General features: G+C 50.6%; 1 protein-coding gene across 5 annotated transcripts in view; it reads right to left on the bottom strand.

Moving 5' to 3' along the window:
* Positions 1–23,687, bottom strand: part of LOC119446713 (homeobox protein cut-like) — a 365,290-nt gene that overhangs the window by 181,075 nt on the left and 160,528 nt on the right. For all 5 annotated transcript variants that reach the window (XM_037711232.2, XM_037711235.2, XM_049664342.1 and 2 more), the window contains one exon: positions 6,892–6,996. In XM_037711232.2, coding sequence (XP_037567160.1) covers positions 6,892–6,964 — 73 coding nt within the window. In that variant the 5' untranslated portion in view covers positions 6,965–6,996. The remainder of the gene's footprint in view (positions 1–6,891; positions 6,997–23,687) is intronic.

Genomic DNA, 23,687 nt, shown 5'->3' with positions numbered 1-23,687 from the left:
GTGATCCGGCTTGTCGATAAAAAAGAAAACGTAAGAATAACAGAAAAATGGCATGGCCGATTCGGATCACATCCCGAAGAGGGGCTGCTTGCTTCACCGTGACAGGTAGCGTGCAGAACGCAGCTCCCCGTCGCGCATAAAACGTATATATCGCCACCCGGAAAACGCCCATCGGGCGCCGCCGATCGGAGTGCGCGCTCCCGTCGCGCTCGACCAACTGCGACGGCTGCAGGAGCGGCCATCGCGGAGTCGTCGCATGCGGTGCACCCGCCGAGAAGCAGGAAGCCTCTGCTACCGCAGCAGCTAGCAGCATGCAAATCGGAAGCGTGCTCACTTGGTTATTTCTTTTTGCTCTCTCAGCCGTTTCCTGGTGACCGACCTTGACACGGCCTGCATCGGAATTTGTCTCACCCTAGACGAAATTCCCGTCGCCCCCGCCGGCCTTCACTCATTCCAGATCATCTTGTGTCTCCTTGCACTTATTTCTGTACTCAGCTGAGAAACGAATGCCTCGACTCGCGCTCTCGCTTCAAGAGGTTCCGCAGGAATGCCATCGCCATATCGCTGCAGCGACAAGCCCGCCGTTCAGAGCGTCTCTCAAAGTTTGTTTATCTGCTCACTTTATGTGGAAAGGCGTAGACTGCTATTTTTTTTAATCTCTTGTTTCTAGTCCAGAACCTACCACGCCGTGGCTTCGACACGTGACACATTCGCATCGGAACGGGCCCTGCTGCCGCGTAGAGCCTCGCATCATTTTGACTGCTTCTGTCTTATGATGCTGAGCGATGTCAGCCTTCTTCTTCTGCATCGAATTTACAAATTGACACTGCCGACCCTTTACTCCGCTGTCTGCCTTATGCATCTGCGCGACGTCGTAAAATGTTCCGGATTTCGCGCTCCTTCCCCTCTTTTTGCACCTTCCTCTCCCTCTCTCTCTCTGCAGCGGTGGGAACGAGTACGTGCGAAGATGGCTAGCAGGCATGCCAGGCATGGTGGATGGTGAAGGATACCCCGTCAGCTTGCACCCCTTTCTACACTACGACGCGAGGAGTAAGAAATAAACACAAAGCGCATGCGCTTCGAGAGGTGCAAGTTCATTTCGCATGCGCATTCGTCACAGTCTTCTGTCACTTTCGGCTTTGCGGATTCTTCGCCCGAACGCGTGGAGCACTGACGCTTCTTCTTTTTCGTTTATATTCCTCGATATTTAAATATGTTATAGAGAATCCGTTTTATCTTTCCTCATGACTAAACTGCGAGGTGTAACACACGTGATGCAAAGTGAAGGAGCGCTACGCCTGCTTAAAACTCCTTCGTGGCATTCTTTTATGTTCGTCAATCTTTTCTTTCGCTATTTTTCTTCTTGCGTTGTTGCCTGGTAACTGGAAACACACGGGAAAACTACCTGCCTGAGAGCAGGCTATCCCAAGACACTTAAATAAAAAAGTAGTAGTGCTCGTTAAACACTGACAGGGAAAAAAAGTTCTTATATTAGGAATAATTGTCGGTACAGATAAACCCACCTAGCATACAAAGTTATTGCATATTCGAAGCACAGAAATCATTGCTTCATGCGCCGACCATGGTTGTGAAAGAGTGTTCTTACTCGTTTGCATTCAATTGGCAGCCACCACCAGGACCTTGACTTGTTAGAACGACTGATCCATGTAAATGAGATGTTCACCTCCACGTGTTTGCGTTTTCCCCTTCAACCTCGCTCTCTTCCCAATATAGCGAACAGGACGTTGTCAGAGTAACCTATTTGCCTGTGTATGTCTGTCTATAGGTAGATGACGGTACGTATAAGCAAGTATGGCTGCAGGACAGCAGTACTTCGCACTGCGTCTATTTTCATCAAGCTTGAATTTAGTTACTTCCTCATTATTGCCGGCTTCAGTGGATTCGAGCTCAATGCCGCCAGTGCTGCGAACCCAAAATGGCAACCATTGTTTTATTTATTTTCTTTTTCGTTTTTTTTCGTACTGTACATGCCCGCTTGACAACCTCATTAATTTTATTTTCCTAATTAATTTTTCGATGCTGCATATTTTAATATGCACTCGCAGTCGAGAACGAGCGAATTTTCTTTCTGATAGCGCATGCCACCACGTGGTGGAACGGCAGCGCCTAAATTGCCTCTCGTCGGCCACGTTCGTCGACGACCCGCAATCAGGGAGTCACGCTCCCGCGTCTTAGACAATGCGAGAGAACCGCGGCAGCAGAGGGACCTGAGTCGCAGGCCAAGGGGCGCTCATCGCCCGAGCGGTGACCATACGGGCAATCAGAGGGGCGACCCTGTCCGCAGCAAAAGAGGGTGATGCGTGGAGGGGGTGCGGTGTGGGCGGTGCGGGGCCGCGTTTGTCACTGCCGCGAGGCCACTGCGCGCTATCGCTGATGCGCGACTTCAAAAGCGAAAGGTCGCCCAGTCCTCGTTTCGAAAAGCCAGCGTCCAAACAGCAGCAGTAGCGGCGGCGGCGGCGTCGGAGAGCGGCATCGTCATGCGACCCAATCAACGGTGCCTTTTGCGAGGTATAACGATAGAGGCCGGTATGGTATATAGGGGCGCGCCACTTAGAGGGGGCCCCGTCGTCAATGGGGGCTCATTTGGTTTTTGTCTCGCCCGGAGGGCATCCGATTGAATCGCCTTCTCCCTTTCACCGCCACTCTCCTCCTCCTCCTCCCCCGCGATGCTGCTCTCCGGTCCCGGAGCTCCTGACGACATCCGGCGACATTGTTGGCCGAAGGTCGTTAGGGGCGCATTCTGCGCGGAACCATTCACGCCGCACGCGCGCTGCTTTGGCTGTCGTCGAAGCCTTCGGATGCACGCGCTCTTCACCACGGCACACACACCGGCGGAGGAGAGGACGACGCCCACTATCGCAGCGCTTCTTCTTGCTCGCGTGCTGCGTGCGCTCGTCGGCCTGCCCGTGCGTCCCTCGGCAGCGTATGAATAATTGCTGTTTTTAATTTCCGGTCGTTCGAGACAGACCCTCGTGGAGGACGCTTCGCTCTCCGAGAAAAGACGCCACCCTTTTTGCGGTTTATGGTTGGCCAAAGAGCCGAGAACTGTGCAAGTAACGGGCGGCCTGGCCCTCCGCTGCAAATGGCCCCGCATTATGTACTCTTTTCGTCTTTCTTGGGGCGGCGATTTATTTCGCGCAGCTATGCGTTATATAAATGAGAGAGACTGAATGAGTCTCTCAAATATATGATCCAAGCCATTCTGTGCAGGAAGCTGCGTCTGTAGACAAAGTTAAGTTATTAAGCATACCGTGTCCTCGAAAGTGCAGTTTCGTTGTAGCCACACCGGCGGAGAGAGCGGACAAAACGTGAGGGAACACTTCCGTTTGGTTTTACTTCGCAACAGTGAATCTAGACCAACTATAGACGAATTTATGTCCTAACAAGTTCGTTGCAGTTTCGCACGCTAGGACATTAAATTGGCATAGATAGCCGCTATGGTTAACGTGCGAAATCACGTTAGTGTCGCTGTTGCTTTAATGTAGCGATATATTATACGTACATATGCGCGCAGACGCGTCTCATACGGAGTGCAGGGCACGTTGTTTTCTATTTACTCGAAGCGGAGCACTCGATGAGTGAATATAGGACACGAGCATGCGTCGCCCCTGATGGCCGGACATATGTTTCCGATGGCAGCCGCACATATGCCACGTTCTTCATCCCTACTACGAGGCTTACGGCTCTCTCCCACAAATCTCCCCTGCTATGGATGCTCGTGACTTACTACAGACTCCTTCCTTCGCAAACGGCGCCTGCAAGGTTTGAAGACATCGCAGTGGGCAAATGCCTACTGACACAACGTGGAGGAGCAGGTTATTTGTATGCATGCCACAGGTTACCCGATTCCAAATAAAGAGCGGCGACACAGCACCCAGCGCCTACTACCTTCCGTAGTCCCGCCCACATCTCAATTACAGCCCCCGTAATTCGACAGCCACGCGGGTCACGCAGGTGCACCAACTGTTCTTTACGCGCGTCTGCGGAAGGAGGTGTGAATCTGTGAGAGCGCCACCGGCACGACGCCTAGTAACGGCATTCGGCAGGCACGGAATGTTATACCGTGGTACATACTGACATTATTCTACACCTTCATGCGATAGAGCAAACGCAATCAGCACACTGCAGTATCAGTTCGCACCCGTATAATGAGCGCTTTAGTTTCGCGCATGACCAACGACTAAAATTAGTGCATGATCACCATCATAAAGAAAAAAAATCACAAATTTTGCGAGGACATCCCAAAGGTAGAAAGAAAAGGGTCCTCTGCGACGTTTCAGCATACAAGGTGTGTCAGCTCATGCTCAACGCCATAAGGAACGATATAATTCTATTTTCGTCCATCAGGAGACACCTACATTCTTCGGGCTTTTTTTTTTTGTACTATTATATGACAAAGAAACAGGAAATGATAACCAAGTCTACACCCGCTGTCGCCGCTATTCATATCTGCGAAGAGAACACCCAGTATAACAGCAGTACAACGACAAGGTTCATACACCAGCCTTAGACGAGTCATTTCGCTATATGTTTCCTATGTTCTTCTTCTTGCATTTTCTTTAATGTTGTGAAAGCAACACCGACGACGGTTTTGAAAACCAACACAGCAAAGTATTAAAACCCACTCAGTGGTAGAGTAACTTAAACCCATAAAGCTCGACACAGCGAGCCTCGAATATCCTTTCCCGGCGTGCGCCGTCCCACGCTGCTTGCACCTTGCGAGGTTCCTCCGAAACCAGCGCGACCGCTGAATGCCACGGGTTGCGCGACCGGTCTATCCCCGGCCGCGCCAAGACGGTGATGCTCATTCCGCGGAGTGTCGCGCATGCAGAGACAAGCTGTGTTCTCTTCCGGCATGCATGGAAGCTGGAGGCGACCACACATCCGTTACGTACACGGCCGAATACTTCCAGCGAACAAAAAATAATTAGAGAAGCGAAACATAAAAATCGTGAGAGCAGGAGAAGAGGCGCGTGCACCGGTAGGGAGCATGCAGTAGCCATAGCCGCAGTGGAGCACGTCTTCGAAATGGCGACTATCCGTTTCCGCCGAGCGGCGCTCTCCGCGCCGTCCTACACCGTCCTTAACGGCGCCAGCCGTTAATTCTTGTTGCTACTGCTGCTGTTGCTGCTGATGCTATACCGCTCATGGGAGGACTTGAGCCTCTCCCCCTTCAGCCATCCACAGCCTCGCGCACGAGGCGAATGCCGGGCTGCAAAGGAGTCTCGTTTGGTGAATGCTGACAGCCACTTCCATCTTTAAACTCCGCTCTTCTCGCTTCGCCTCTTACGCGAAACAGGGAGTGGTGTCCTTTAAAAAGAAGAAGCAGCGAAGAGATGTTTAGCGAAGAAGAAAAAAAAAAAAAGCGAGAGCGAGCGAGCGTCGTATGCCGTACAGCAAACACGTCGCGCGTGTTTTGCGAGCCGCGGATACAAACATGCGGAACGCACGAACGAAAGAACAGGGTTGGGTCGCGCTCACGACCGCTGGGGGGAGCTGCGAATTAGGCGCGACGCGCTGACGGCGAAATGCCCCCAACCCGTGCTGATGCGAGCACGCGCAACTCGTGATGCTGTTTGGCCCTTCGAGCTTTCTTTCTTTTTTTTTTTATTACTTCTACCTAAGTTATTTTGCTCTGGGTGGGAAGCACGCGTTAAGGCTCGGATGGCGCGGAATTGGAGGGTATAAAGTGCACCGGAGGGATGGCATGTACACGCATAACATTCGGCGAGCGAGGCTGCGATCTGCCACCGTGTTTGCTTCTTGGAAAAAATGGACATTAGCGGGACCACCCGAGGTGCCGCCTAGTTTTCTGGCCGTTCGTGTCCTAAACGACATGGCGCGCTTGACTGGCCGTATATAAACAACCAGCGAGCTTCCACGTAATTTCTCGAGGTTTGCAAATAAGCGGGGAGGAAATCGTCTTGCTCCAAAGAGTTGTCTTCTTTCTTTCTTCAGAACTTTCACGTGCTCTCTTCTTAGCCTTTGAGTAGTAATATGCCTTTCCGTAAATGCGGACATCGCAGTCCTATAGGATCCGCCGGTGGTACAGACAAATTATAAGCAGCTGAAACCCAAATGAACAGATTCACATTTTTTATGGTTCTGTGCCCTGTAGCGGCAGGGTATTTGAGCAAATACCCAAGCATCCATTACGTGCAACACTTTCAGTGTGCAAAATTAGATCGAAGTACGACGCTGCCTCCACCCCATTCCCCTCGTTTCGTCGATCACTATAGAGAAGAAAACGTTTATGCTAACTATATAATTAAAAGAGACTCGGCTGGACGTGAACAGTTTTAGAAATTCTTGTCACGGAAAACGAAAAGAAAGATAGTCCACACTTCATTTCCCAATTTAGCAAGGTGCGAGACGACCGGCACAACAGTACCGGGCGACGCCTAAGCAGCTTTTGAAGAGTCTGTCCTAGTGCCTATACTTGAATAACCTATTGCAGTTGCAGCTGCAATATACCCTTTATGTTTTGTTATTTTTCTTTTTTTTTCTTTTTATATACGTAGGTGAAAGTATGGCCAGTACAACGTGCTGAGACCTGAGACAGTGGACTGATTAGGGGGGTATTCAGCCACGAGTTACTCAGGTTGTAGAATCAATCAATGTAGACGTATTCTTACTCGTATATGTTTGCTGTTTGTTTCACTCCTGTAATGAAAGCCTCCATTTGTCGGACCTTCTCATTTATGTTGACCACAAATGATGTGGTCAATGACTAAAGATTTCTTGATCATTGCTATGCATTCCAGTTATAGCGCTGCTCTTGTTCGCTGAAACCTGCTCAGATGTTTCCCCACGTGATGCGTGGGTATCTGCAGCGAGGACTGTGCGCAGTGACGGATGGCGGCGACTGACCTGTCTGCCGGGCGTCCTCCGCCGGAATCGAGTCGTTCAGGGCGCTGTGGTCTTCAGTGGCGGGGGGTCGCATAGCCCGAGGCTCCGCTCCGGGCCGGGTATGGGCTGCATTGACACAGTGCGACATGTGGTGAGACGACAGCACGTAAGATTAAAAAAAAAAAAAAAAAAACGCGAGCGCATAGGCATCAAGAACCATAAATGTACCCCGTGATTTAATCATCGACACGGAAGCTGCTACCTGTAGGACTCGAATATACTATGGTCACCACGGAAATTTACACATTTCTCTAGGGGGCGTCCATGACGATCGGAACACTCGACAAACTGTTCGCCACATAGCCAATGTCATAGCACATCGCAGGAACGCCACGCTTAGTATTCTTTGAATATCTTATATAAGCGTAGACATTGTCCAGCAATGTCTGGTTCTTAAAGAACGTGTAAAGACCGTTAGGCGTTAGCGTTCACATAAAAAAAGGAAAAAAAAGAAACAAGTTCCAATCATTTGAATGAGCATCATCGAACTTAAGGCAAACGGGGAGGACATCCCAAAGACAGTCGACGACAAATATGTGAACGTATCGCACAGCATGCATACACAGAATATTGTTAACGTTTCTCTTTTTCCATTATAAAAAGATGCACTATATATACGCTTCCGTCAACACGCTCGTCCAGTTAAAAAAGCCAAATGGCACTTGGTGCACATGAATGACATATAAGTTTATTGATGCCATAAGGGTGTTTAATAGCGCACTGACGCACTCTCACGTGCGGTATAGCCTTGCTTCGCAGGTCGTTACGCAGTATTCAATCGCGCAGCGCCCGAGAACGTACCAGCTCCGGGACGCCGGGCGCCTGAGGTCGACAACCGACCGTAAAAAAACTTTAAAGCTTCAACACGAGGGGGCTCGGGCTGTTCGCACGCCATGAAGCACGCGCTACATTTACACGACAAAAGTACGGACGAGTGAGCTCCAGAGTGCACCGCGGAAATCGCACACCGCCATTCCCATTCCGCTGCACTTGCCCGAACGCACGGCTGCAGGACATTAAAAGCTCGGAGACAAAAGGCGATAAAAAGTCACGAAGAAAGCGCCTTCCCTGTGGGAATGCATTAAAAGAAAAGTCGAATCACGTGTTTCTAAATGACTGACAAAGCTGGCCATGCAGATGAAGAAGAAAGAGGCGGAAGAGGAAGCTATGGATGATATTCGGCGCTGCGTTCATTCGGACGAAAAGCTTTGTTTCTAAACGTGAGTCCCGGAAAAACACGAAAAAAGGCGAAGTAAAAACAGAGATGAAGATAGCAGCAGCGTGTGGCGGGCATGCAAGCGATATGAACGCTCCGTGGTCGGTCGGGGCTCGGGTCTGTCGGTCGGGGTTTCGACACGCAGCCCAACCCGCGTGGTGACGTGCCTCGGGCGGCGCTGGTCGCGGACCATTGCCGATTTTGCGCGGTCCCGCACTCGTTGCTTGGCACTCGGCGACGCGTGGTCTGATTGCGGAGCCGCGGGCTGAGAGTGGCGAGCAGGAAGGAAAAAAAAAGTAATAAAAAGAAAAAGAACGAAGAGGCTGAAGAGATGGCCGCTCGTTCCACGTGCATCGTGTGGAATCAACGAGACCAGCTCGAACAAAACGATAACGAAGCCCACGCGCCAGCCGTGGCGCGCACGAAACAAGCGCGTCGTACATCCTGCAGCGCGGAGTCACGGACCTTTCTTCTTTCCTCCCCGAGGCCCGATATAAGGCGCGGCCGAGCAAGAATTCAATCCATTAATGTTTTCGCCGGGAATTATAAATCGAGTTTGCATATCTAATGAGCTCCATTTCGCCTCTCTGATTTTCGCCCTCAGATTTTTCTTTTGGCTCACCCTCCCCCTTCCAGCGGACTTTCCGGGCCGTGCCATACATGCATACCCGCGACTAATTCCTTTTTTTTTTTTCATTGCTCTTTCCGAACCCTTTTCTTTAGACGGCCCATTTTCGTTTTATAGGTTCTGAACTCGTGTTCACTCCACCGAGCTTTGATTTCAACCCTTTCTACAGCTCACCCGGTTCCTAATTCTCCATGTTTTTCTTTTCTTTGGTATTTTCTTTTCCAGCGAGCTTTCCTAGCTGGCTGGCGGTCGTTCCGTTTTTATAGCTCCTCAACGGGGGCACGAGGCGTGCCGAGCGAGAAATGCGAAACGGAATACTAAAATATAAATGAAAATAAAGAAAAAAGAAACGAGGGAGAAATAGGCATTTTGCCGCTCTCTGATTTCTGATTCGCGCGCGGGGAATCCACTGGTGCGGCATCAAATCTGCTCTAACGAACTTGTCCCGCGAGAATTCCGCCTGTCTACGCCCTAGCCGCCGCGTTGTTACGCTATAGCGAGAAGATGAAGCAAGCATACGGGTGTAGGAGTGCGCGCGTGTGTAGCTCTTTTCGGGGACGGCCATAGCCCCCAGCATCGCATGAGGATCACGTTCTCTTCGGGATCCACACGTCCTCGAAAAAGCTCTTTGACGCGCCTCGTAGTGGGATCGTTATGCGCTGATGCCGTTGAGGAGGCGAGGAAAGGAAGCACTTCGAGCAGAGAAAAATGAAGGACGAAACGTAAGTGTAACGACCATTCGTCCCGAGAGCATTCTTGCCGCATTTGCTTCACCTTCTCTTCACCTTTTGTCTCACAGCAGCAAGGGGCCGCATTACACTCGTTCGGCTGCTGACTACGAGACATGATAAAATTCAGGCCTGCTCTACAGCGATATAATCCGTGGTTGCATCAGCGAGCCCATCAAGCTAAAATCACAATTTAGCGATGCAGAGAGATGTGGTCATTGTGGCATCGCAACATCATTACACTCCTACCCAGTCGAAGCTCGTTGAATCTAATAAAGAAGAGAACATCGAATGAGATTACGAACGGCACATAGTTTAATAACAAGCCTAGTATAGAATATAGAATGGACGTGCTGCGGAAAATAAAGGATAACGTAAGCGGGATGGTGACAACGAGTCGGCAAGCGCTGAACCCCGCTTGTTACTTTTTAAGTGCGAAGCGCTTTAGGGGTCCCGGCTGTCGGCGTCTAATGTGATGTCATGTCGTCGTGGTCACGCGCAAAAACAAGATCTGTCAAAAACTCGCGTCTCGTTCACTTGGTATATACCAAAATTGGCATGGAAGGGTACGAATGTATGACTAACCTGACTGATAGGTCATGACATCAATAACATCACATGCTCGTCAGTTACGTCACGATTAACGATAATAAAATGACGTGTGGCGCATACCCCCATTGAAAATTCGGGTATGAGGGATACGCGGGAATTAGCAGAAATGCATGAAAATCGCTTCCGAAACGCCAGTCTAGTACCAGCGCAGCGCAAGAAATGGCGGCACCATCCCACAAGCGCTCGATTCCTCCTTACTTGCGCAAGATTAGCGCAAGAATAACATAAGGGAAACACCGGCGCATCACTGCTTCGCCCTTCCCCAGGTTTCACGTTAGTGGAGCTGCATTAGCGCTGGATTTGAACTATACACAAGCGCATAATTTGAGCAGGATTGGAGCTACATCAAGCGCAGGATTTGTGCAGGGTTTGAACTATACACAAGCGCAGGATTTTTTTTTATTATTATTGGATAAGCCACGGCACTGATATGCCTTCCCAAAGGGAAGCTTATAGTATCGAACAGACTGGGTGGCAGTGCGACATGATTATTGCAAGAGCAATGGTTCCTATTTATGGAAAGGACTACTTTATACAGTTGGTGCCTTTTTGCTCCCAATACTTTAAATATGAGCACACAATCTGCATGAATCACGTCAATAAACATTAATTATGTGCCAAAGCGGACAGAGTTTGGAAGATAAACCAATGCAATCAATTCAATAATTTACCTACTTGCACTGGCTTCTTAGTTACAAGATTTACGGCACATGCTTGTATTGAAAACGGGCAGGAAATCGTCATAAAGGTCTAGTTCTGTGTTTCAAAATTTCAGAATGGCCATGTTTTTTGTTCTTTCTTTTTCTTTGCCACTCTACTCTGCAGCTTTGCCGGTGAAGCCCACCTCGACACATAATTCATATGATGTTTGAAGACTGCGCAGTCACAGCGGGCTTCTGGGCACAATATACGTTAGCTTATGCTTGAGAAATATTCCTCGAACGGAGACTCTCGGGTTGTTTCGACGGCATTGTTCGCGAAGAAACAGCTGAGAAAATGTGAGAAAATGAGGTAGAGCACACAGTTTCAAGTGAACCTATATGAAGCTTACATAATGAACCAAGCAATAATAAGAGAGGACGCGCGTAAGAGGGACGGAGCAGAATGGAAACATAGCGTTCTGCGCCTGGCGCCCTTTCAGCAATTAAAGCACCGCAGTACTTGCGCCTTCGCGAGTTCATTGTGCGTGGTCGCCGTCATTAAGTGTTGCGGAGCGAGCTTCCTGCCTGCGCACAGATACCGACAAAGTTTTTGTGCTATTGAAGAAAACGCAAGTGCGCGTATACATGCGGGAAAGGGCGCCGCCAGTGTGCTCATGCGTGCACCCGTGCCCGTTCAGCGATCAGGTCCGAGGCATCAGACAAAGGCAGAACCCTCGGATAGCCGGGCAAGCGTCTTATCCACGGCGACAAAACACGCGGGAGAGCCCGGAACTGCTTCTGAGACTCGGCGGCAAAACAACGGGGGTCCCGAGAGCTCCTCAACCCTCGGGTTCGCTGGGGTCGGGAACACTCGTGTCTCGGAAGCGTGTCCCCCGCCAGTGTGTACTGCCAAAAGCCACAAAAATGGGGGGTGGAAAATGACGCTCGAGTAACGGGGTGGCTCTTGTTTTGCGGGGGCTCTCTCTCTCTCTCGCCAGCACGGCGCGCCCGCGCAACCCCCACCCCCGAAAACTCGGCGCTGACTTGTCCACAGCGCGCCGCACCGCGCGGTATAAACAATGCGCGCAGGACTTGTTTGCCTGTTTACAGCCACCCAGATGCGCTTTGCTAATGATGCCTCTCCGGAGCAGGCGGTCTCGGTGGCGGCAAACCGCTGCCCGCGCAGCATCCATTGTATGCAGTGAGTGGCACGCGCTGTGAATTGAAGAAGAAAGAGACGACGCACCGCCGACCGCGGCGGCGGCGTATAAAGCTGCCACGCGTCCGAGTACTGTGGCTGCGGCTTCAACGCCTGGCCCTGACGACTTTGTCATTGAGGCTCTCCCGCATCAGTGGGTTCTTTGCTCCCAGTACATGCCGGTATAGGGTTTTTTGATGAATGACCGAAGAAGATCGTTTTCACCGCCACGGCGTGCTTCTCTCCGCATTGCGCGGGCAACACGAATACGCAAGTCTGCATTTGGCGGACATACCTTCCGCGCGACGAGCTGTTTTGTCTTTGAGGACCGCTTACACGTCAGTTCCAGGTTTTAGATGACGCACCTTGCTGCAAGCGTAAATTTGTGAACGCGACGACCGAGTAAGTGCGCAAAGCTAAGAGGCGCGCTAACACCTAGCAAAGTTTGTACGGGCAGGAAGTTGTTATGGCTTTGTTCTAAACTGCATCACATGATTCTTGTTCGCGTCTGCTTCTTCCGCTGCATGTTGTAGGGTAGCCAACCGGAAGGTGTTCCAGTTAAGCTCTCTATACTTCCCTCTCTTGATAGACGTTCTTTGGCTGTCCTCCTCTCAATGGCATGCGTCGCGAGCAGCACAGTAGCAGAAGCAAGAATTTCACGGAACCTGGAGAGCGATAGCGTGATCACTATAAGTCTCCAGCACTTTCGTTTTCCGCTAGACGTATACACACGAAGGCTTCAGCAAGCCTCGCCTCAACGCCGCTAAAGCTTTCTTCTCTCGCGTCCGGGCGCAGAAGTAATGAGTCGATGCGTCGCAACCGAGGAGCAGTTAAAATTAATCGCACAAGCCGCCGGCGAGATCCGTTCGCGCCTTCACCCCCCTCTCGTAGCAGCTCTTCCCTTGCTCCTTTCTTCTTCGAGGCAGAAATCAGAGAAGAGGAAAAGAAGCAAAGTGAAGAAGAGGATAGCCTTGCCGGGATGGGGCTCGGCCACCCAAAATGAAACAAGAGACAGTAATTTATTGTTTCTCCAAAGGACTCGAAAGGAGAGAAGCCTCTCTGGTTGCACACGCCTTCACCGCGAAGCTCTCGAAGCGTCTTGGGCAATGGCTCCACAAGCACTGATGCCCGCCTTCCCCACTTCTTTCCCATTCACTCTCCCGCTTCGTGAGCGGAGAAGACTTTTAATTGTTTTCGGGCAGGCGCCTACTCGCCGTTATAAATTCCCTTCATCGCTGCGCTGTACAGAGGGATCGGCGCCACTCTCTTAAATTTGTACTTTTCTGTGGAACGCTTTCCGCTCGCCGTGGAGCCTGACAGCCTGCGCGGAAGCCGGGAAAAAGAGGCGTTGATTTACGCGCCTGGAAATATAGCCGAGGTCGATCGCTGCGCTGAGCTCGTTCGGCCCCAGCATTGCTTGCGACCGGCTGAGTGACTCTGACTATATAGTCAGAATCCCTCAGCCTGTCGCAAGCAATGCTACAGCAAGCTGGCGATGTATACCTGCACGGGTTACCATACAGAAACGATGGTTGCAATCACTGTGCTAACGGTAACATCTATGACCAGCCTAATTAGGTTCATTGCAGTGTAGGAACCTGTTCCCAGGCTCTCTGATTTACATATGTATCCTGTATGCCAGCCGCGTTTATTTTGTACGTGCGATCTTTCTAACGCTCCCTTCATCTGCTTCTTCAGCGATAGAAATGGTGTTGCCATTGTGTCGGAATATCTGCTGTCCCCGACTGCATATCAATTCAGTGCAGATATAGACGCTGTTAATCAGCCAGACCACCCGTTCTGCGCATACCACGGATGTCATGCTAAGTGATCACTTTAATTACTGTCTCTGCAGTATTTCGCCGCGGATTGGCTACCGCGGGAGCAGGCTGGAGCAGAAAATAAGCATCGTGCACACCCGCAAGAACAACCCCTGTTCCTCTTCTTGTCCTGGCACATCGACAGTCTGACGTCAGCACCAGTACGGCTAGAGTGTTCCACAACACGTGTGCAGGCCGCGTCTAAGTGCACACGAAATACGTGCAGTACACATGTATTTGGCACATTAGTTCAATGTTCGTGAAAAGCCATTGATCAGTCATATCAGTGCCTCGATATACGAAAACTTCATGTCATACAGTTCCGGTAATGTGCACGTCACAAATACAGGGAAATAAATTGAGCACCTCTTGCGTGACTGCCGGGACAAGCGAGCCCGTACTCGACATGTCGCTGGCGCACGCAGAGAACGAGGTCGCGCAAACAAATTAGAAGCAGTGGTTTCGCGTCGAGCTCATTGTGCATGCACGAGTCGGGCGGGTCCGGCGTGAATCTTCAAGCAGCCGCGTCCAATGCAGCTCACGCATTCGTCGAACCACGAGAAGGTGGGAGAAATAAAAAGAAGGAAAGAAATGAAAGAAGAATATAATGGTACAGAAATGAAATGACGTGGCCGGGAATCATATGTATTCTGCCGTACAAGAACCGTTCAGTTGCGCCGTGTCGAGGCGCCAAACGCTGCGCGACAGAAAGGAATGCAGAGTTTCGATGGCACTCTCGCTGCCTATTTTTCATGCTCAAAGCAACCACTCGTCGCAATGTTCGTGCAGACAGTTGAACAACAAACCGCGAGTTTTGCATGCAGCGTCGTCCGCTCGCTCCTTGCGAGAGAAGATTACAGCGCCATTAATTGGTTTCAACAGCATAAGACTCGCGACCGAAGACGGGGACAAAAACACTGCCGCCGGTTCTTGTCGGCTTTTCTGCTTCACACTGAGGCAAGTGGTAAGGGAGACTATAGAAACAGAGGAGGTAGATGACGCTAAGGTGTTGGAGATGCTGAAACAAATGCACGTTGCGCTTTTCTGCAGTACACAGAAGCACGCACGCACGCACACACACTTCACTGTGCTTCTAAGTCAACGCTTCTTGCTGATGAAGAGTAGCCAGCATTGTTTATACAAATAGTTCATCATGAGCACTTCTGTTTCGCCACGAGCGCGTCCAAACTAGCAAGAAGCTTCTGCACGACGTTAATAATTTACCCCAGAACAATGCGCCGAGCAGGGAGAAATAATATACGGAGCGGAGTCGCGCACGCGCTTGGGATCAAGCATGTCGCAGCAGCAAACTGCGACACCAACCACACGTGCTCGCGCCTCAGAAGTGTCGGATTTCGATCGTCGGTCCGCCCGCACGTATAGAGCGTTGCGCATGCGTGCGGAGACTCGCATACATTCGGGCTTTCTTTCTTACTTTGTTTCGCTTTCGCTATTTTTCATCAGCCACAGAGCCGCACAATAGATGGCCGGCGCGGGAAGGAATACGCGTCGTGACAACTCGATAAACAAACGCGGCTCATAAATAACCCGGACTGCATTCAGTTCTTTGGCCTCCCTTCTGCCATCTCGCTTATACGATGGTTTCGCCTTCTTTTTAGCGCAGAAGCATGCACCGAAAGTGAGGGAAGTGAAACGGTATTGCTCGAACCGAGTTATATATATACACATCGAGGAAAATAAAACAGCATGCAGGCTACGCGTAGGACAAAACGAGGCGCGGTCGTTTAGCGCTTGAACATAAAGGCTAATCGATATGAATGAATGAATGAATGAATGAAGGAATGAATGAATGAATGAATGAATGAATGAATGAATGAATGAATGAATGAATGAATGAGAAAGGGGGGGGGGTGAACAGTGCATTCATTAAGATTAAAGCGTTGTTATTCGTCCTGTGCATTAATCGTAACGGGAATTTATTTTCTCTAGTGAGTTTTCACAGTCAATATATATATTATAACGTTTGTGACTTCAGTAAAGAGCAGAGAAGTTAAGCTGGTAAAGAGAGAACGCAATATTAAGAAAACAGAAGGAATAGAAGAATGTACTACGTTGGCTCCTTCATAGCTTGGATACCTACACCCGTCTTACACACGCTTTACTGAGAAAATTCAATTTGCCCTTCAAGGTTAAAAATCATTATAGGGACCGTAAGCAGCAAAAAAAAGGTTTAAGCTTGTAGGCCGTCAAGCATTTTTCACGATAGTTGATAATGTGTATGAAATATACTGAGCTGGTCAGTTGAGGCATCATTTATGCGTATACACAAATAATTTATCGGGCATCGTGCGAACCTTAAGGCGCTACAAGGCAATTTTACTCTTGCCAACGCGCACCCAACATGACACAAAATGCACGTATAGGACTTGAAATGAAATGCCAAATTTTACACAATATTGAAAAAACCGAGTAAACGTATCGGTGAACAGGGCCTATGTCACCATTTCGTGAATTTCGTCGCATGACGTCTCTGCAGTAGACCTCCTATCATCATAGTGCACAATTACAGGCCAGTAATTATAAGGTCGGATTCACAGCATCACACTGGAAAATGAGACGAACAACCTGATCTGTGAAAAGAAAAGTGAATGATATGGGTGTGGCAGTACCAGTGAGTGAGAGGAGTTATTGCTTCAGAGACAAAAAAAAAAAAAGGGGGGGGGGAGGGGGGGGGGTGCTCGTGAGTGGTCTTTATTCGTTTGTCGGAACGCACTCGGCGCGCCACAGTTTTATCAGCGCACCAGATATGACGATGACGACGACGACTATATGAGTGAACTGCGTTTATGGCTACGGCTGCCGAGCAAATGCAGGCATTGTGACAGGGTGGGGGGAGCCGGCGAGCAGCAGTCGCAGCGAGCGCGGACCCACAGCGATCCGCATTCGTCGCCCGCTGCCGCCGAATATGCATTCGTTCACGTGTGAAATATTAAACGGACGACGGACGGAGCGAGCGAGGGCGAATCGAGACCATCTCGCCGCGGTCGCGAAGAGGAATAGGGCGCGGCAGGCGAGCGGGCGCGCTTTCAGGAGAGAACGGACAGAGGAGGAGAGGTGGTCCGTGAGGATGACAACAGCGGGACCAGGCCATCCATTTGATTAGCCGAAATACAATAACGCCGCCGCCATCATCGCGGCGGCCGGGCGTCGTCATCGCCTCCCCCCTTTGCCTGTCGCGGCTCGCTCCGAAGGGAACCCCCCTCCTACTAAGAAAGAAAGCGCACGCCGCAGCCTCCAGCACGTACGCCCGCCCGTCCATTCAAATTCCTTTCGCTAGATATGCGCATAACGTCGCCGCGCCGGTCTCGTGTTCTCTCTCTCCGCTCTTCTCCCTCACTTTTTTTTTTTTTTTGTCATCGCCGTTCCGTTTGTCCCTTATTTTCGCTTCCCGTTCCTTTTTCGATGCCCGGCACCGCGGATAGACCTCCGCACAACGCCTCACGGCGGCCACGCCACAACGACGCGAAGGGTGTCGCCTACTCCTGCCGTAGCCCGCTGTCGAGTCTGTCTGTTCGTTCGTCCATGCGCAGGGGGAACGGCGCGACTACGATGAGAAATTGAATATCAACGTAAAGGGAAGGCGCTTGCGCGTTCCTCCGCCGTGCTGGCGCATATTTGTCCAACTCGGCTGGCATATTTCGCGGCGGTCATCTGGTGCTGCCGCGTGCTTCCCGAGGACGGCGCGACGAGTATACAGCAACAAGCAGAAACGGCACTCGAGGGGGCAGGGGTTCGGGTCGAGCTGCGTTTGACGGGCCGCCGCCAGGGTTGACAGAGGCGGGATACCTCTTCCCGCGTTTCTGTATACACGGCGCACGTCGCGACGATTGCGAACGCACGCATAACGCCGGAGTCTGAGGGTGAAGCCGACCGCGCGACGCGTTTTGCATGCGTACGCGCGGCGGTGGCGTGGGCCTGCATCTTGCGTTAAAAATAAAGACAATAACGAAGAGAAGATCGAAAAGCTGGTGAAGATGACGCGTTCCGAGCATGATTTTTACATCGTGAACTTTATCAAATGTACAGTATTTACGCTTTTCTTCGTGTACGCATGATATAGAACTTCCACCTTCTTTGTGGGAAGGGAGAAGGGGCTATTTTGAAGCAGAATGACATTTAACTGTTTTGGTGAAAACGTGTTCAACTGAACAGGGTCACAGAAGTAAGGGTGATAAAAATAAGTTGTGCGAGATATCGGGCAAAGCCGTCACGTCTGATATAAATAGCCTGACCAATGAAAACACCGTCTGCAAGGCACAGATAGTGTCATGAGTTCCTCCACCTACAAGCTACTGAACCGATCATGTAAAATTTGCATTTTTGAAACGGCTACCATGATCACAGCGGAGACTGCGCTGATTTTCTCAACTACAGACGGGTCGATTTCTAGTTATGCCGAAACTTATGATCATGTCCTCAGAGGCAAAGTTTACTGAGACTCTTAGAGTCAGTTCGACGTTGAAGCTAACCCTAATAAAAATGTTTAGTAGCTCGGTAACGTAGGTGTCTCATTTCTTGTCATATAGGTCATCATATGTCATGATATGTCATGTCTTAAGACGAATAGGTCATAACTACAAGGAAGCGCTCGTTATTTCCATAGTACATCACCAATAAGGTCTGAAGGAAGACTACAGAGGCTAATGTGTTCCGTGAGTATGCTCAGTAGACGGTATTCTAGAGTAGGATGGGATACCATTATATGGCTGGGCAAGTGAACGTATAAGCGTCGTCCCCACTCGAGCAAGGGTTTGCACGAGCTAACGTTCTAATTGTGAAAGGTTTGGTTTCACTTAATGCAAACCATATCGACGTGCATTCCCCAGCAAACCATTTCCCGAATATATTATCCGCGTCAGGAATCGCAAGCTGTTTCTAAAGCGCGTCCTCGCACCTCACACGAGAAGGGAAAAAAAGATTGTGCTCGCCGCGCGTCGAGAAAACAAAAACCGCGCTGTTTTTCACGCATCGAGCGAACGCGAACAATACGCGCTCAATCTGCATGCCGCGGCGCGCATCAAATTGCAAAAGGGGCGCCCGCGCGCACACCGTATAGAACGCGTACACCGCGACCAAAGACGAAATAAAAGGGGACCAGCCATCGTTCGGTCCACGCCGTTCATCATCGCCGCGAGTGATTCACACAAAAGACAACACCACCATCGCGCGCGGTATGGACGAAGGCCGCGCGGCGAAGGAAAAAAAAAAACAGAGCTCGGGCTCGCACGCCGAGGAGGTGCGCGAGCGGGAGAATCCGCTAACGATCTCTCGCCCCGTATGCTGCTCGGCCGAAATGATAAACTCGCGTGCGAACACCAGACGCTTCCGATGATGCGGTTATTCGAGCCCCTCCTCTCCCTCGTACGCGCGGCACCTTTCTCCGAATCCGCGGCGGCGCTGTTTTCTCCGGCACCGCCGTCCGACCGCACACGCGCGAGCGGCGATGGCTGAATTCGATTTGGGTCGCCCCCTCTGCTGCGCGAGAGCCGCCGCATCCCGTGATGAGGAAGAACAAAGATCTGGGCGCGGGCGATGGATGAATAGGGCGGCCACTTTGGACGAGGGAAAAAAACAACCGAGAGGCCGAGAATGGACGCTTCCCTCCCCCTTTCTCTCGCCTCGACGCCGACGCGAGGCTGTGGGGTGATCCCTCATTCAAGCAGGTTACGTGCGGCAGGGATTTCAATCACGCCTGTATAGAGAGACAGAACAGAAGAATAAAAGTGTGCGTGTGCGTATGGGATAGAGAGAGAGAGAGAGAGAGACCGACGAGAACGTGTCATATGTGGAATCTGCTAATCAAGGAACAAGAAAGAAAGCAGAAAAGAAGGGACGATAGGAATGCGCTGTCGGGCCTGGCGTTTAGCGCGGGGAAAAAGAAAAGTGCTAAAGATGCGAGGGCAAGGCGCTTCGGACGTCTTCCTCAGACGGGGCCGTAATGAATGATCGAGCGACGCCGCACAATCGAGATCGGCGCCGGGTGGGCAGGTGCGTGCGCGCACAGCTTCTAGAACGCCCGCCCACCCGCACGACGACGTCGAACGATGGGTTCTCGAGTAGCGAGGGTCTCAAGTTTTCACCAACACAGTGTGCCCGAACACTGTACACTGCAAAAGCCGCTCCTCCCGTTAATTACTCACGAGTTTTTTTTTATTTTTTTTGGGTGCGTAATAGCGATATCACCACTTCATGCAGCTTCTAGCTGGAGCGTGATGAGGCGAGAACAGTGCATGCTACATATAGTAGGGTGAGCACAGTGGTGGTCTATACTATGTCCCACGTGGCAAAAGGAAGCAGCTCATATCAGTCCAATAGCTCCCGATGAATTCAGTTCAAGTGGACACCTCACACACCGACTGCCAAGCACCGCTAAGAATTTAGGATTCTTCAATTGATTGTCATACTGCGGATATACATATGAACCAGGAGGATGAGTTACGCCTTGCGGGAAGCTGGAGATCTACAACCTGAAGGACCTGGCGACAGAAAGAGCAGCAGATCAACGGCAACTGGAAATTCAAAACCCGAGGAGAGTCGCGGCCACTGCGGCGCAAATTAGGTTCCCCCTTCGCTTTACTTCTGATTATATGAACTTCATCGCCTGCTTCGCATTCAGCGAGAAGTGCGAGTCATTAGAATACACAAAAGTGAGTCGCATCACGTATACATACGAGTATTGGGCGAGGTGGAATAATTTTTCTTCCTTCGCCTGTCACCGCAGGTTGATGACGAGCCTGCGGGCTGTAGACAAGAAGAGCAGAGCAACGAGCGTCCACGGCCTAGAAGATGCGCCGTTGAGGAGGAGGAGGAGGGCGGGGAGGGAATTCGCGGCGTTACTTCGGCGCACGGCCCGATTGACTTGCAAATGGACCGAGCTGCTGGCGCTTCTTCTTGCCGACGCGATGCCGCTGCGTGGCAGACAAGGGACCGCTGCGTGCGTGCCTGCAAGCGTGTGCGTGCGTGAGCACACGATCCACACACTCCTCGAGCAAGACGGGGTGCCAACATCGGGAACATTAAACGCTTATTCTCGCCCAAGCGTCGACGCCGCGCGCGCGCGAGCGCTCATCGGAAGCCCCCGATGAGGCAGCCGCCGCCTCCTTCGGGACGACGAAGAAGGTCGGGCGCTCGATGATGAAAGACCTCGGGGGCCTCCAAACCACCGTCGCCTCCACTCGTGCGGAGCCCTCCTGGTCTGTAACTTGCAAATTCGGCGTGGGCGTCGTGGAGTTTGATTTTCTTTTATTTGGTTCGCACCTTACCGCGGTGAAGAAGAGTGCATAAGTGGTTTGCTCCACAAATCCCCCCGATACATACAGGATGCGGACGAACTAAAACCATTCGAAATAAGTGGAAACCCTATCCATGCGGCAGTCGGATGTTTTGTTTTGAAATTTGCATGGCTCGTGCTGCAGTTCGGAAAGAGAAGCTTATTCGGTTAAGAGCGTGTGGCGTGATTCCGAGCGAAACATTCAAGAAACTAGCCACATCGGTAAACACTAAATATAGGAGCAGCAAGTCGTATACTGAGTTGGTATACTGAGCAGACCGTATACAAACATCCGAAGCACCATCTCAGCATGCGCCATTCGTACAGGCCTTGCAAACGAGATACACTTTTCTAGAGCATGCTGGTCGGTGGTCTTGACACTTCACAATACCTTCATTACCTATCCAGTACATATATAATGTTGGTCACTTCACTGAAAGTTGCTCCGGTGCCTTGGTTTTGATAAAGCGGCAGTTCCTGGCAGACTAATATCATTTCAAACATATCTATGTCGGCTTCTGCAATGTGCGGTTGTGTGTTTGCAACGATCACGTTGAGTTCAAAAGGCAAAACGTCAACAGCTGAATTACAGGAAACATCGCAGAGTGGCTCTTCTGAGTTGCTTATCTCTGAGGTGCTGATGACAATTCACTTGCGCCTAACAGACGTCGTATGTTTTGGGAGCCTACGTAAACGGAACCAAACATAACCTTCTAATGATTTATTCGCATGGAGAGCCAGTGGCGAAACTTTGGCCTCTGGCTACAGTGCCACAACACAGAGCAGCGCCGCCTGGAGTGGTTCGCCGACATAACACGTCCTTGTTTATGTGAAAGCACAGGAGTCGAAAGTACGTCGAAGGCATAACTGAACTCGTTCCGATTGATAGAACGGGAGTAAACTGTTCAAGGCTCAGCGCATGAAGCATAGGCAAAAAAATGGGATAGACACCCGTCACTTGCCGTCTGTATACAATGCCGCCCGTCTCATGAGTCCAAGCGCTGCATGGTATCGGTATACTGAGCAGACCATACAAAGAAAGCACCATCTTAGCATGGTTCATTCGGTACAAAATACAGCAGCGCGAATGTTGATAAATAATCTTCTAATGCGAGGCTGCTTTCTAGGCGAACCCTAGCTTCCGGACTTTGCTGCATGGACGTGGATTCTGCGCTGCTACTGCTGCTGCATGTCTTGCCGAACAGCTCTAGCTCACACAGGACAGCACTCACATAACGAATTTTGCTGGTGGCCCGCTCTGTTATCTACGGAATTAAACAGTGGAACAACAACTGATACCTAATATCCTCGGTGCAGCAAAAAAAAAAAAAAAAGCATCTTCCAGCGCATAGTTGCTTTACTATAACGTGAAACTTCATATGCCTTATGTCCGGGGATTTGGTTCGTCTGCTTGATCGGCTTCTTGCCAAGTAATGTGGGCCGGTCCCGGAGATTGTGAAAAAGTTTACTGGGTAGATCCCTGAGATGACGTGATGAAAAGTGGGCCGATTACGGAGACAGTGTAATCCAGGCGGTCGCGCGGATCACGTGGGTCACGTGACGGACGTCTTGCTAACTTGCCGGGTAGGCACGTAATCGCTATATGCTGCAAAACGCGTTGCAGAAGATGAACAGTCTTAGAGCATTTAATTAGACGCTTCACGAAAACTTCACTTCCACTGTATATTCCAACATGCGCGTCGGATGTGCATAATTTTTAAGAGTTCGCCTGTACGCTGGTCTTAATACGTTTGCAGAAAGAGCGTCGTATACGGTCCGACTCGGTCACATTTCACGCGCCGAGGCACTGCATAGAACTGCGCTAACTTCGAATGTTTTTTATCAAGCGCCTCCCAGAGCCGTGAAAGACGCGCACTCAGTTTGGCTGCAAAAACGAGACAGAAGCCAAGTGGATACACCATTACGCTCCGCTCGATCGGCTCTGCAGCGAAGGACAGTAGCGTTCTGTTTTGCGCTGCCGGAATAAGCTTTGTGCGCACGTGCAGAGGCGTTCACACTGAGTGGCTGTGCACAAACTGTTATGGATACATCGGTCCGACAGAAGCGGATTGTAAACGCTTAGCTAACATTCTATACTGTTGCAAGCTGAGCGTCGATCTATCCACTTTCACTTCCTATTCGCTCTCACCTGACGACGCTGCGTCGTGCTCCCTCAAAGGTCGCAGAATTTCTTCCTATTTCTTCCTATGGATCAATATCATCATCATTGTTTCCTGAAGCCCGCGATGCAACGGCTGAGAGCATTTTTTTTTTAATACTTGTTTTCCAGTTTTGAGCTAAAAGAACTGTGTCAGCAAGTACACAACGCCTCCAAGCCCGATAATGCCAATGTGACAACAAAGATGTTTTAGACGCGTTTGGTTGACCAGCTCTTCTCAAAGGGAGGGACGCCCACAGTGAATTTTGAGAGCACACAACAGCAGAATGCACTACGTGAGAACTAGTCAGTCAGCAGGTGATCGCCCATCTCAGTCTGCACATTCTTGGACGTCGGCATAGGTGCACTAACTTTCAAGACAAAGACGCACCATCTGCATTGCCTTGCTAAATGTAAACACGAACAAAAACAAATACGGAGTGCTATACTCAAGTACACTTCAGT

This window comes from Dermacentor silvarum, chromosome 3, assembly GCF_013339745.2.
Source record: "Dermacentor silvarum isolate Dsil-2018 chromosome 3, BIME_Dsil_1.4, whole genome shotgun sequence".
Taxonomy (NCBI): domain Eukaryota; kingdom Metazoa; phylum Arthropoda; class Arachnida; order Ixodida; family Ixodidae; genus Dermacentor; species Dermacentor silvarum.
This window is presented reverse-complemented; position numbering and strand designations above follow the sequence as displayed.